At 40.3% G+C, this 14,469-nt stretch overlaps 1 protein-coding gene across 1 annotated transcript in view; it reads right to left on the bottom strand.

The window, feature by feature from the left end:
- Window positions 1-3,401: 3,401 nt before the first annotated feature.
- Window positions 3,402-14,469, bottom strand: part of LOC123963636 (calcium-activated potassium channel subunit beta-4-like) — a 48,128-nt gene continuing 37,060 nt past the window's right edge. Inside the window, exon 4 of the mRNA XM_046040622.1 lies at window positions 3,402-3,723. Within this exon, the coding sequence (XP_045896578.1) occupies window positions 3,402-3,723 (322 nt within the window). The remainder of the gene's footprint in view (window positions 3,724-14,469) is intronic.

Raw genomic sequence — 14,469 nt, forward strand, 5'->3', positions numbered from 1 at the left:
TGTGTTTTGTATGTAAAACTCTTAATTTGTAACCAACTCAAGCTGTCAGATAAATGTAGTGGAGTATAAGTATTAAGTAGCAGTAAATGGAAATACTCAAGTTACAGTATCTCACAGAGTGAGTACACCCCTCACCGTTTTGTAAATATTTGATTATATCTTTTGTGTGACAACACTGAAGAAATGACTCTTTGCTCCAGTGTAAAGTAGTGAGTGTGCAGCTTGTATAACAGTGTAAATCTGCTGTCCCCTCAAAATAACAAATCACACAGCCGTTAATGTCTAAACCGCTGGCAACTAAAGTGAGGACACCTCAGTGAAAATGTCCAAATTGAGTTAATATTTTGTGTGGCCACTATTATTTTCCAGCACTTAAACAAATGAAAACATTTTTTTGGTACTTGAATAAAAGTCACTTTCCACCACTGATTGCAGTCGACGATTTGCCACCGCATTGAAAGAAACTCTGATTTCTCTGTACCAGAGTACGAAGCTGTGTCTCGTCTATGTTTTGGTTTGACTTGAAGGGAAAGGTCCCGTAACATTTGTTCCCAGTCTGACCTCCAGCATCAGGGTCTGTGGTTTGTTCCTGCTGCCGTGGTTCAAAGAGCTCTCACATCATTAACCAGGAGGCGGTTTGGAGTCCCAGAAGCAACAGGAGCCACTAATGGGCCCTCTGATGAGTCAACAGTGTATTTGAATACATAAATAAATGATAAAGTTAAATAATTTAAAATAACCTCTAATCAAGTCGATTTAAAAATTGAATCTCCCTTTTACTGTTTTACTGGCTCTTTTTTATTTTTTCACCATTTCACTTTTCCTCATTTTCATGCAGCAATTTTTCCATTTTTCATTTTCCTTGTTGTTGAAATACAGAAATAGAAGTACATTTACTCAAGTACTGCATTCTCCTGAAATTCCGAGTGTTTCCATTTTGGGATATTTTCTAAATTTAAAGTAAAATAGTAAATTGTTTACTCCGCTACATGTTTGTGTCAGCTGGTTGTTAATCTACAGATTCATGTTTTATATTAAAACATGCAATAAACTCATAATACACATTACTGTAGCTGCAGTATAAACCAGTGGTTTGACTCAATTACAAAATTATAGTACTTTTAACAAGCTAACACATTAATCACTTAACACTTTGAGAGTACTGCTAAAAATTTTAATGTAATTTACATTTGAATATTCCTTTTTATATGTACAAATATATCAGTTAATTTGCTTTATGTTTTACTTCTGTTTATTGTATGTTACTTTTACTGATGGATGCTGCAAATAAAGCGCTGAACTATTTTTGATTCTTTCATTACATTTTCATCAGTAATACTTCTTTACTTCTACTAAAGTAAAAATCTGGACTTGAATCTGAGTACTTTACCACCATCGGTTACATGATAATGAAAAGAAGAAAAAATAAAGAGCCAGTAAAAGATAAAACGGGAGCATAAAATAAATAAATTGCTTATTTATTTACCGTAAAACTTCAATTAATAGCCCAGGCTTTGATTAATTTACTCACCCTGCCTATATCTGAGACAGACACCTTTAATTCCTTTCACACAAAACTCCTGCTATGCCATAATCAAATAGTTTATGTTCAACCAGTATGACAATTACTTGTATAAAAATCTCTCGTTGTCTCTCTTGTTGAACATACCGGTTAAATCTGATATGTCTCTTTAAAATTAACTGAATGACTGAATTATGGAGAATCTAACCGATCGAACGAACTGTGGCATTGTCCATACAGACGAAAGTTTTAACATTAATATTTGAATGTGCAATCTAAGCAGCTTAGAAGTAGCTCAAGAGGGCGACTCGTGGGCTTCAAGGCCTAGTCCAGAGTTTTTCCTCCTTCGTTTTAAAACAAAAACAGAGCACCCCAAACCAACAGGCAAAAACAAAGCAGGCAGTGGCGCACAATCTGACATCAAACATAGCAGATAACGACGCGCACTCTGACGTCAAAAGGCAAAAACTCTGGTTTTACTGTCTACACAACAACACTGCAACCGGAGTTTCTTAAAATTTTCAGAAATGTTCGGTTTCAGTGACCTGATACTGCGTCTCCGTGTTTACGAACGGTCAAAACGCATAGAAAACGTCACGGTTTTGAAAATACCCATGTTCGTGTAGACAGAGGTTTTACACATCTAAAGAACTTCTATAAAAACTAGACCAGGCTTCTAATTAAGACCTGTGTTTTTTTTTGTCAAAACAAGTGGCTACACCAGGCCAGTAAAAGGGACTAGGCTTTTAATTTAAGTTTGACGGTAAGCAACTCATTATGTATTTGAGCCCTGCAAGTAAACTTTACTCTACAGTTTGTCGTGTCGTTAACTGCATATGTAAAGACTGTCATTTAAAAAATCAAAAGATTCCGTTGTTAGCAGCCTCTGACAAACATCGTTTCCAGTATCGATTTACAACTTCTAGACCTTTGCTGGTTAAATGTCACCAACTCCACAGAAAGCAGCCAGTTAAGTGGAGAAAAGTCTAGGCTGTAATGGGTTGGGAAGGTTGGGATGCATACACGATGGCCACAGCGTCCCCAGCCGAGGACCTCTGCCGGACATTTGTCCAAAAATAATCTTAGAAATATGACTGTAACAACAGTAGGACGACAGCAGAGATTACAGCTACAAAAGATGCAAAGATGTAGCTGGTGGATATCACGATATGGGAGAAACATTATGAGCACAGGGGGGAAAACAAATCATGATATCTATTTGTTTTTTGATGCAAACAAATTAATCGTTTGACTTTGTTAATCGCACACAAGAATTGTAAAGTGCTCTAGAAGACACTCATTTACCTTGTAATATGTGATGTAAACCCAAGTTTCTTTTTAATCAGAAAGATCTACTAAAGAAACCCTTGATGAAAGATTGCACTGAGTCACAGAAGCTAGAGGAGCAGCAGCTAGCATTCATGGCTACTGGGACTCAAAGGGAAAACTATCGTAATAGAAGAGCTACAGTTCAGACTGCAGTAAGGAGCAGTTCAGTGTCAGTCCTGGAGTTTGACTGACTTTTCCTGACACATAATTCCTTGAACCATCTATCACAGCACAGGTGTGATTATAATAACCCTTCGTCACGACTCTAGCACTAGAAGAAATGCTGATTATAATCTGAAGACTCGACTCAGCAGGGTCCAGGAGTCCCCTACTGATCCAGTTTGTTAGAATCAGAGGAAACAGTCCTGATGTTTCTGCTGAAATCTATAGGCAACAGGGTGGATTTGCCCTCGTCCTCTTTTCATATTTCAGATCAAACCACACCAGGCAGCAGCGCGGTGGCGTCCTCAACCAGTTAGGTCGTCTTCGCCCACCAGCTTCTTCCTAAGGGATTGAATTTCGTCAGGTGGAAACAGATTTCTGTTTCGTCTTAATGTTCTCGATCGCGGCGTCGCACCGGCACTGCGAAAAGTGGCAGGGTCCTTGTTGGCGACAGCTCGGGGTCAGAGTTTGTCGCGAGGGGGTCTTCGGCCTTGTTGCCGCGCCGATTAGAGGGCCCGGCGGACAGGTCTTGGCACACTTCGTAGGAACATTTCCTCTTCTGGAGAGCCTCAGCTCGGACGGCCAGGGAGCGCGCACACACTGTGAGGAGCACGATGAGCGTGCCCAGTAGGAGAGACACCATTGGCCAGAGGACACAGTGCAGCAGGACGCTGGTGTCGTGGGAACGGCGCCACAACACGTCGTCTGGCCTGAAATCACAAGTAGAAAAAATAAATTTAAAAAACAGCAGAATTAACAGCTCAAGTTTCATTGCTCTAAACTCAATAATGGTTTTATATTTTGTTTTTCAGTATTTAATTATTTCCAGTTGCTTCTACTTTTTTTGATCACTGCTTATTTACTGCTCATTTCTTTCATATTAACGTAGCTAAACTAAATGCAATCCAACAGCTAATGGGAAGAAACCAGTCCTTCCCCTTCCGGTGGAGCACCATGCAATATTATATACCACAGTCCTTTAGCAACAGCGCCATCTAGTGGAGTTGTGGTGGTAATGCACAGCAACACGAAGGAGGTTAACCCTGTCTGCTAGGTGCGCGGCTATAGATTTAACCGGTCGACATATATTATCAATAACTTTAGGCACACACCCTGTGATGGTTAGGGTAAGGGTCCTGGCATTAGGATTCCTAGGACCGGAACTGCAGTTGTTGGACCCTTGTTTATTTTGATACTGCCAGCTAGCTGGCTGGCTAACTAGCTAGCTGTGTACTCTTGACAGCCCCAGTTACCCTTACCCTAACCATCAGGACAGCAGGATACTACTCCCACCATGGGACCTTACTTCGGAAATAATATGTACAGTAGGGGAGAGCGGGGTGAGATGAGCCAGTTTTTACTTGAGGTGTCTTTAAAGTGAGGACATGACAGTAATGTCTCCAACTAAAATATGTATTTTAGGATGTGGTGCATCTCTGGGAATAATCAATTTGGATCTAAAATAAACTGTTTTCAAAATATGGCTTTCCAAAAGAAAGTGGACTCTTGGCTCAACTTGCCCCATATGAGGTGTAAGTTGAGCCACATGGGGGTCGGGGACAACAATGTCATTTTGTTGTGCAAACTCAAACGGCAGGTCCCAACAGTTAATTGCACTTAGATAGTGAAACACTGCAGCTGTGTCTCCTGGTTGTTTCATATCAGTATATCACTTTAAAGTCATCCTGTTTACCGTCATGTCCCGTGCCACCCGATGAATTGACTTCTTATTTGTGTACCTCTCCCATTACTCTGTCCAAACCCACAACAGGAGTTGAAGCCTGTCTGGGTTCCATTTATAGAAGCATGACATGATGGTTTCTGGTCTAAAATGCATAATGTCACATTATTTCGTGATTCATAAGAACGCAATTTAAAATTACTGTGAAATATCTTGCTCAACTTCCTCTAGGTCTTTTGGCTCAAATTACCCATCCTGCCATTTTAACAAATTCGTGTCATCCAGCTGTTTAAGGGTAACGTCATGCTAACAGTATGGCCTCATATTGTAACTTCCTAAAACTCTAACACATGCGTAAGATTTTCTCAAACCTGTCTGTAATTGTTCAAACACAAGAATCAGGACTCACTGAACATATAAAAATTCCATTTTTTTTTTTTTTACTTAAATGTGCTTATAACTTATTCCATGGGCCTCTCTCCACCACATGGTGAGTAAAAGGGATGACTCTACAAAAATGTGTTTGTCTATGGCTGCCAAGAAACAAGGGGTGGCTCAACTTCCCCACAGGCTCAAATCAGCCAGCTCTCTCCTAGTCATCGACAAGAGACAACTAATTCTTTGATCCCGTTTAAACTGTTCTCTGAATTACACACATGATGATGGTCAATTTAAAATATACATTTAAAAGTCAAGAAAGTTGCAGTTTGATGTAAAACCACTGAGGTGTAAGACTGCGAAAATACGTAATTACAAAGACCACAAACCAAAAAGTCGCATATGTGATGTCATAACTTTTTCTCTCAATGACTGAAGCAAACGTTAAAGAACTGCCATGTGTGGATGATCTGATAAAAGGGCCGAGAGTAGTTGGATTAAACACTTCAGGTGAGATATATTTCTGCGTGGAACATAGCTAAGTTATCTAGCTAGCAGCAACCAAGCAATGAACGTTAGCTAGCATTACCGCGCTAACATGTTGCAGACGTATATTGTGCGAGACAAGAGATGTGGTTCATTGAACGGTTTTCACACAAAACAAAATTGACAAACATCATGTGTGTAATTCAGGGCTCAGTTCAAACACGATCAAAAAATAAGTTGCCTCTCGCCGTTGACTACCTCACATAAATAAGGTCCCATGGGCCGGAAGCAGAAGCGAGTGACTTAGTGGGCTAAAATATTACAGCACCGTAGCATGGCGAAATTACTGGTAATCAAATATATACTGTATATAACCTCTGCTAATAAACATAACATTAGTGGACTAAGTTCTTTGTGGTGCAACATCAGCTATCCCTGCAGAGTTGTACACATAGAGAACAACCTACTGCTCAACGTCAGCAAAAACAAGGAGCTGATTGTTGGTTTTAGGAAAAGGAAGACAAAGACACACACTGCTGTCTAAATCAGTGGGGCTGTGGTGGAGCAGGTGAACAGTTTTAGTTCCTGGAAATCAACATCACAGAAAACTTGACATGATCACATCAAAGAAGCTTAGAAACGGTTGGATTTCTTAAGGGAACTTCAGAAGCCAAAATCCTGTGTCATGTTCTTGTCAGCTTTTACGGAGGAGCAATAGAAAGCATCCTGACTGGAAACATCACTAACTGGCATAGGATGTGCACGGCCCAGGACCCAAGGGCTCTGCAGCGGGTGATGCTCAGAAGATCATTGGTACCAATCTCCCGAGCATCAGTGATATCGATGAGGTGCCTACGCAGAGCCCAAAGGATACTAAAGGACAGTACCCAGCACATCTCTGGGTCATCCATCCTCTCAATCTGCAGCACTTTATTGATTGGAACCAGTTACCTACAGTAACTGTAACTGCTTACCGTGATGACGGTCACTGAGCTGCTGACCCTTTCTTCTCTGTTTTTATGGCTTTTACGTTTGTTGCTTCATACTTGCTGTCCTGTGTGCTTGGTTGATGCTTGTTAGTACTATGCTGTTGATCTTTGCTATACTTCCTTTGTGGCTGCATCACTTTTAAAGTCCGACCAGGCCGTTATTGTAATGAAGAATTGATTCTTAACTGACCTGCCTGTTCACCCTGCTGCCGTCTGCCAAGAGTGTGTATGAGAAAATATAAATGCAATCTGCAGCAGGCACTAAACTTGCACCAAAACAAACTACATTCAAAAAGGAAATGATGATTAATGCACCAGGCTATCTGCTGTCGTACCACCAGTCTACAGAGCAGCTTTTCCCCTCAGGCTGTCAGACCCATAAATGCATCCTCAGCACTGCACCGTCCTTTTTTTCTGTACATAACAGTTGCTTTTTGTGAGTAGCATGAAGGGAACTACAAACTTAATCTCATAAGACAACAATGTGTTGTAAAATCACAAATAAATCTACCTTTGCACGAGCCATAAAGCTAACATTACATTGGCCAATTACACTCCTGTGAGGGCCGTTGTTACCCCATGCTGCCTCTCCCTCTATGGAGTACAAGGCAGCCTTGTGTAATACTAAAACTACAGAGCTGCATTTGGATTGCATTTCTTACAGAAGGTTCAGGAGAATAACTTTCATGCCACATCTGAAACAACCTCATATATCAAGTGACTAACTGTGTTTTCCTCACCTTAAAAAACCTTTCTGAGTGCTCCAGTTCTTTTTAAAATACAACAGAAAAGCTTTTCTGTCGCCTCGACGAGCTCCCGCTGGGGCCCTCATTTATGAAGAGTTTCCTCATTCTGATTCTTTCTGGTGCAGAGATAAAAATAAAACCAGCCAAGGTCACAGGTAAGCACTGTCTGTGAGTAATAGGAAGATTAAGCTGACACGCTAAAGGAGATCGCTCTTCTTTTATTTCCAGTCTCATCAATTTTCGATCACAGCATTATAAAAAAAAAGGAGCTTGCTCCTTCACAAGGCCGCAGAACCTGGATAAAAAGAAAAGGAGAGCTTCTTTCATCTTTGACAATCTGCAGCTTTTTAATAAAGTGTACCTCCAGGTTCTGGAAGAACCTTGAGTTTCAAGTGGTACAGAGAATACTGTGCATTAATCATCATTTCCTTATTGAATTTAGTTTGTTTTGGTGCAAGTTCAGGACCAGGTGCAGATTGTAGTCATAGTTTGAGTGTGATATTTCTTATGCATACAGAACAGTTCCGACGTGAGAGGAGCAGCTGAAGCGTTTTATCACCACTTTATGTTTATGCTCATCAGTTTGAAGTACATCAAGTTTGTTTCTGAGAAATGTTGTTTGGTATAGGGCTGGGGGCGATATGGCCCAAAAATGTTGTCAAATCATTATTTCATTCAAGTTTAAAGGCAAATTTTTGTCCCTGAATGAAAATTGAAGGGCCAGATGATTAATTGTGAGGCTAGACTATACTTTATGGTCAGAACGTGCCAAACTGCAGATCTCTTCTCATATCTGAGGTAAAACATTCAAAACTATTATGATAAAATCTTTTCTTTAAAAAATATGATTAGTAATCTTTTTTCAGCCCCTTTTCCTCAACAAAATAAACATCTTAATAGATAAATTAAGCACTAATTCATTCGTGATTCTAATGAATTAAATCAAATATTAACTGACGATCTATTGAACATTTGTTTTATTGCCATTGAGTAAAATTATATTGCGGTAATTATCATTATTGTTTTATTGCCCAGCCTTAGTTTGGTATTGAAAATATTTCAAGTACTATTATTCTATTCACAAGCCTTAAGTTGTGTATTCTTCAAATGAAGTTACCCCTCCTCCACACCTTTCCTTACCTCTGCTGTTTCGGGCATTTCTTGTGACTTTCCAAAACTCCTCTAAACCTGTTTGGACGACACTTCATACTAGTTTATTTGTAGCATGTGGAACTCTTGTTATGGAAAATAAGCCAACCAAAGTTGTAACTAAGGACATTCACTCAAGTACTGTCTTAGGTAGTATTTTCAGTGACTGTATACTTCTACTTCACTACATCTTTGAAGGAAATACCTTTAGTTATTTTGCAGATGTAGAGGAATAATACAAAATCTAATCAAGAAATAAATGGTGGTGTATTATTACAGATTAAGTTAGGACTTTATTGATTCCTGTGAGGGGAAATTCAGAAGCTACCCAGGAGGAGTATTTAAAGTACTTAAAATGCCATGTATGCCAAACCAGAGCCACGTTGAGCAGCCATCCATCCGTCCATTGAAGAGAACCTTTATTATTGAGAACTGTTTATTTTGTTTATTATGATCGTTTAGTTTGTGTTAATTTGACGGCGTTGTACGCTTTGTATGACTCTCATCGTTAGCTGACTCTTTTGGGAATTTCTGCAGCTCCAGACAAAATAGAAAGTCAGCGATCAGAGGAAGGATTACATAAAAAAAAAAAAAGAGAGAAGAGACTCGATGTTGCGATACTGCTCTTTGTAAAATATTTGTGTCTGTGTGTATGTTTTTGCAGGTGATCAAGGTAACTGAGAGCCAGTGAGCCCAGGTATTTAGGTGTTGGCTCCTGCGCCTTCCACCACGCTCTGCCACGCTACCTTAGGCCCCATCCACACTAGTTTTTGTTTAAAAGGCGAAAGAATAAAATATTGGCAACGAAGATTTTCTTTTGCATGGACCAGTAACGAGTTGGGACTGTTACTGAATGTAACACGGGAGTGTGGCGGCAGAAAACAGACTGGGAGTCGTCGCAAATTAAACATGCACAGTACAAATGAAGGCTAAAAGTGTTATTTGCACGTCCTGTCTAAAACTCTGTCAGCAGTTTCTGCTTTGCTTAACTTCTAAGCCCCAATCAGAGAGCCAAATGTAAGCGTCTGCGTCATCGTTTCTAAAGTCCTCCGTTTTTGCTCGTCCACACTAAAACGCTACCCGGAACGGGGTCGGCAGTGTTTTAGGCTGGACAGGAGGTGGAAACGTAGCAAAAGGTCCCCATTTTAAAACAAAAATGCAGTAGTATGGACGGGGCCTTTTAGTTTTGTTTTGCTCATTGACAACACGCATCACATACTAATCAAACATGCACCATCATACACTACTGATAGGACTGATTTCTACACCTCATTGTTAGTCCTTTGTTGTTGGTATTAATACATTTCAGTTTATTATGGTTAAGCCGGGTCGTAACACTACCTAAACCATGGATTATAGAAATTTCTCTGTATTTTTGTCACCATTTCTGTGGCGAGCTCAACCTCTAGGCGTATGTCATCAGCATGTGCTGACAGTGTTTTTTGTAGCGTACCATCTCCAAACACTGTTCACTGACTCACCAGGGTCACTGGTTTATCGGGTACTGGGTAAATGTTTGTGATGTATCCAGAGGGTCATGCCTTTCTTTGTTTTACAACATGTACCTGGCTGTACCAGGGTCTTCCAGAGGACCTCTTAAAGTTAGTTAAAAATAGTGCTGACCCTGAGATTAGGATAAAAGCTGCATGTGCTGAGACGCTGCAGCTCATTTTGATGATACTCTTAATGCTCGTGCAGACTACACGACTTTCAGTGTCGGCTGATGGCCGTGCCGTTCACACTACACAACTCACCGTCTTGTGACGGGAGTCTTGAAGTCGTTGTGGCGTTCACACTACATGACTGATCCGTGACAGGGGGTCACACACTACAGGAGCTGACAGCGGCTGTGTCACCTGACGCAGGTCTCCAAACCACGTTTTGTCAAGAAAATACATGTGAAATGTGAAACGGGAAAGGAAACCTGCACACAAAACAGCTGTTTGTTATTATAAAGATAGAAATAATAAAGACAAAGAATCAGGGTGAAAGGATGGATCAGCACACGCAGGCAGCAGGGATCGTCTGAGCTGCAGAGAGCTGGAAGGGAGTAAGAAGTAGCTGCCTGCTCTCATTGGCTGGATGTGGATGTCGAGTCGTCCGACTCTTCCAGATATTTGGCGTACTAGATATCTGGCAGACGTCGGCGATGTGTTAGAAATGTGTCGGGAAGCCGTTTTGATGCATCATCGAGTAGTTCACACATAACGACCGCCGATCGATCGCTGATTTACACCCCGCAGCCTGACGGTCGCCGAGCGGCAAATCGTGCTAAGAATCGTGTAGCGTGAACTAGGCTTTAGGCGTGTGTGTCCCAGTGGCTTCCTTCTGCAGAAGACTTGAATAAAATTCACAGCAAGGGTGTCACTTTGTATTGAAAAGTGGTGGGGACATAAGCGCTCAGACTAAGGGTGTGAAGATAGAACATCATGATATGTGATATTAGTTTCACGAGAATGAGAAGAAAACAGTGTTTTAACGGCGGAGGGTCTGGGGGGACCTCCCCCAGGAAATTTTGATCATTAAACACTTAATTTCCTGCATTCTGGTGAAATTTTCTGCACCAATTTATGGTGGAAATGTTTTTATTTATGTAAAAGAAAACACACAATTCAGGCAGCACGTGACATTTAAAATATATAAATATAACAGAATCTAAGTCAGTGCAGCTCTCAGTCATTCAGATCTGTTTCTCCTGCAGATCAACATTTCTCATGTAACATCCTCCCTGCTGAGGCAGCACACATGCAAGCATGATTTAGTCTTCACTCCTCTTTTGTTATGTCCAAAGGGAGAGAATGGAAAACTGGCCAAAAAGAAACTGTGACAAGAAGCTGCTGCACATTTTTGGGTAATTTTATTATCAGTAGCTTGTTTTTTTTGCTTAAGCTACTTTTTTTTGGATAATGCACATTTGTTTCTTCAATATCGTAATTGCATTTCATGTTTTCTTAATGTGCAAATAAACCTTTCTTAAAGCACTTTCATTTGTTATTTAACTGCAAGCTGTAGTTCAGAATGTTTTTTTAACAAAAGTGATGGGGACAAAATCAGCCATTTCAAAAAGTGGTGGGGACATGTCCCCTGCGGGATCGGTGTAAATGACACCTATGATTCACAGAAAGACAAGTGTTTGCCTGAGCTGTTTATTTGAGAACTCGAATTGCCATCACAATTTTGGCGTTGTCGGCAGGACTTTGACGATCCATAATCTTGAAGCGCTCCACTGTCACCTGACATTATCTCCACAGAAAAAAACACACTCAAACTATGCTTCTCTGTACTGTGCTCGTGTGAAAAACATCCATCACAAAAGGGCTGTAAGATCCGGCTAAATTAAAGTCAAAGGTCACTTCTGTGGGGTCAAAGGTCACAGGCAGCAAATTAAGAAGTGGAAAAGGTTCTGTCAGAAAGACGCCCATGCAATTTCCTGCGGTAACGATGATCTGTCACCGAGGCAAATTTCACAACATCACACATCCCCAGTTTCCAATTTATCTGTATCACACCTTCAAATAGACGACGCTGTAAACGTGTGTGTGTGTCTCACCTCCTCTGCTGGTTGAAGAAGCAGGTGAAGGACTGGCTGCTGACCTCTTTGGTGAAGTAATCCTCCCACCACAAAACACTGTCTTTGTTCTTCTGGTTGTCCCTCTCGCAGGGAGGGACGTATGAACACTGAGACACACAAAACAGGTCATAATCAACACCACATATATGATGTTGTAGATAATGTAATAAAACAGTGTGAGCATATATACGGTGAAATATGCCAGGGCTGAAACAATTCATCGAAAAACTGTAAAGATACTTTTTAGTGATCGAGTTTGTTTAATCAACTATACTTCGATCATTACTATCGCGCAACACGCTTACGCTGCGGACGCGATTTAATGGTGCAGATTTCAAAATGGAGGAAGAGAGAGAAAATAGCGAGGGGCAAAGAAGAGACAGGACAAAGAGAAAGACAGAAAGTGTCCAAAGTCTGGGATCATTTCAAGCTAAAAGAAAACAGCAGCTCTGTCCAGAGGATCTGCCGCAAAACAGAACCAGCAGACCACAACGGCACGACGGCAACGCTTCAGCATCTGAGCAGAAAGCATCGAGTCCACGGAGCGGACCCCGAACAAGCTAACGTTAGCATTTAACAGAAATCATGATTGCTAGTTGAGATGAAGGCTTGCAAAGGTAAGGCTCAATTCTTAGCTGAAAATATATAAACGTGTGTTTGTTGTTATTGTTCTCCGACTGGTTTGTCGGTTAGTGAGTTTGGGTTGTAACGTTACAGATATGAGTTACACAGATGATCCCGGCATCGGGGGCAGCAAGCTAAAGTATTTCTTACTCGATGAATCAGTAGAATAATTGACAGCCCTAAAATACAGTAACATATTATAACATAATTTAACAAAGCAAAAGAGCATTGAATATAAAATGTATAGTCTAGTATGAGTATAGTATATTATTAATAAATATAAATAATAATAATACATTTTATTTCTATAGCGCTTTTCAGGACACTCAAAGACACTTTACAATAAAATGTAAAGTAGTTATGAACATTTAAAAAAATAGATAAAATACATAAATGGAAAAATACATGAACGATAAGTAGTACATAACGATAGTACAATATATAAAACAATATAATCATTATATGCATTCAATAGTTCAAACATCAAAATTGTCAAGAAAACTAAGCAACATTTAAGGGTTACGTCTCCTGGTGATAATGACACAGCCACTTATTATAAATTTGACAAATATCACATGATAACTGTACCACCCCATGATGACCAAACACTCCTGCCACAAGATCTCCAGATAACTGGGTCAGTGCTGGGAATGTCAGTGAGGATTGCAACTAAATTATTTGAATTATTCATAAATCGTTACGCGTCATCGTCTGTAAAAAGGGAAAAAAGTTCTCCAGAGTCCAGGGCCCTGACAGTATTGGAGCCCTAGGTGAGATTTGAAATTTGGCGGATTTTCCTGAAATGCAAGAATGCACTGTGTGACTGGTTTAGTTTCACCTGTGGACAGGACAAATAAAGAGGAGGGTCTATGGGTCCCCCCCCAGAACATTTTGAGCATTAAAATGGAACTTAATTTCCTGCATTCTGGTGAATATTTCTAATCTTCATCTATATAAAGGGAAAAACAATATTCAGGCAGCATGTGACAAAAAAATACATTAAAATTTAATAGAATATAACGCAGGAAGGGTTTTTAGGCATTCTGCAGCTATTGCTTTTAAATATGTTTTCTCCATTGGACCTTTTCACCTCAAGAGAAGTTAATTCATTTTAATTCAGTTAGAAACTCCTGGACTGTAATAGTTACTGTGTTTCAGCTCATATTCAAAATTTTCTGCACATTCAGAATCTCTCCCACATATCTGTGTTCTCTGACATGTCCAGAAAAAAAATCGCAATATTACGAGACTAACGTCATCATTTAATGAGAATTCATTATACTTTTAAGTCCACCCGGGCCTCTACTCTGCTGTGCATTACATTATTGATCCGCTGGCATATAGCCTATCCCCTTTAGACCGTTTGACTGACACAGTTTGGGACTGCATGTGAAACCCAAAATAAGTAAAAACACTTCTGTTCAGGCAAAAATCTCACCACAAATCCACATTTAAGTGCAGCTCACAGTCCAAAACAGAGAAAGGCTGCGTTTTAAGTTTTAAGATGTTTATGTTGCAAAACTGTAGTCTACCAGTCATGTTACTGTCCGGACTCACAGTGTGAGGTGCACATGATTGACTCATCAGTTAATTCGCACCGAGTGGAAAACCTTCCCCTGATATTTTGCACCATAGGAGAACACCTATGCAGGTACAATTAGTTTGAACGTACATTAAATTTTTTTCATTGCATCACTCTGGCGTTCTGAAAGTCTCTAAAAATAAATAACAGTGATGATCACCCAGCAGCAGGGGGCGCTGTAATAAGGTCAAAACAAGGTGACAAGTTTGATACTGATTGGCTCAGAGAGGGGGGGGGGGGGGGGGGGTGC

Source organism: Micropterus dolomieu, linkage group LG23 (genome assembly GCF_021292245.1).
Source record: "Micropterus dolomieu isolate WLL.071019.BEF.003 ecotype Adirondacks linkage group LG23, ASM2129224v1, whole genome shotgun sequence".
NCBI lineage: Eukaryota > Metazoa > Chordata > Actinopteri > Centrarchiformes > Centrarchidae > Micropterus > Micropterus dolomieu.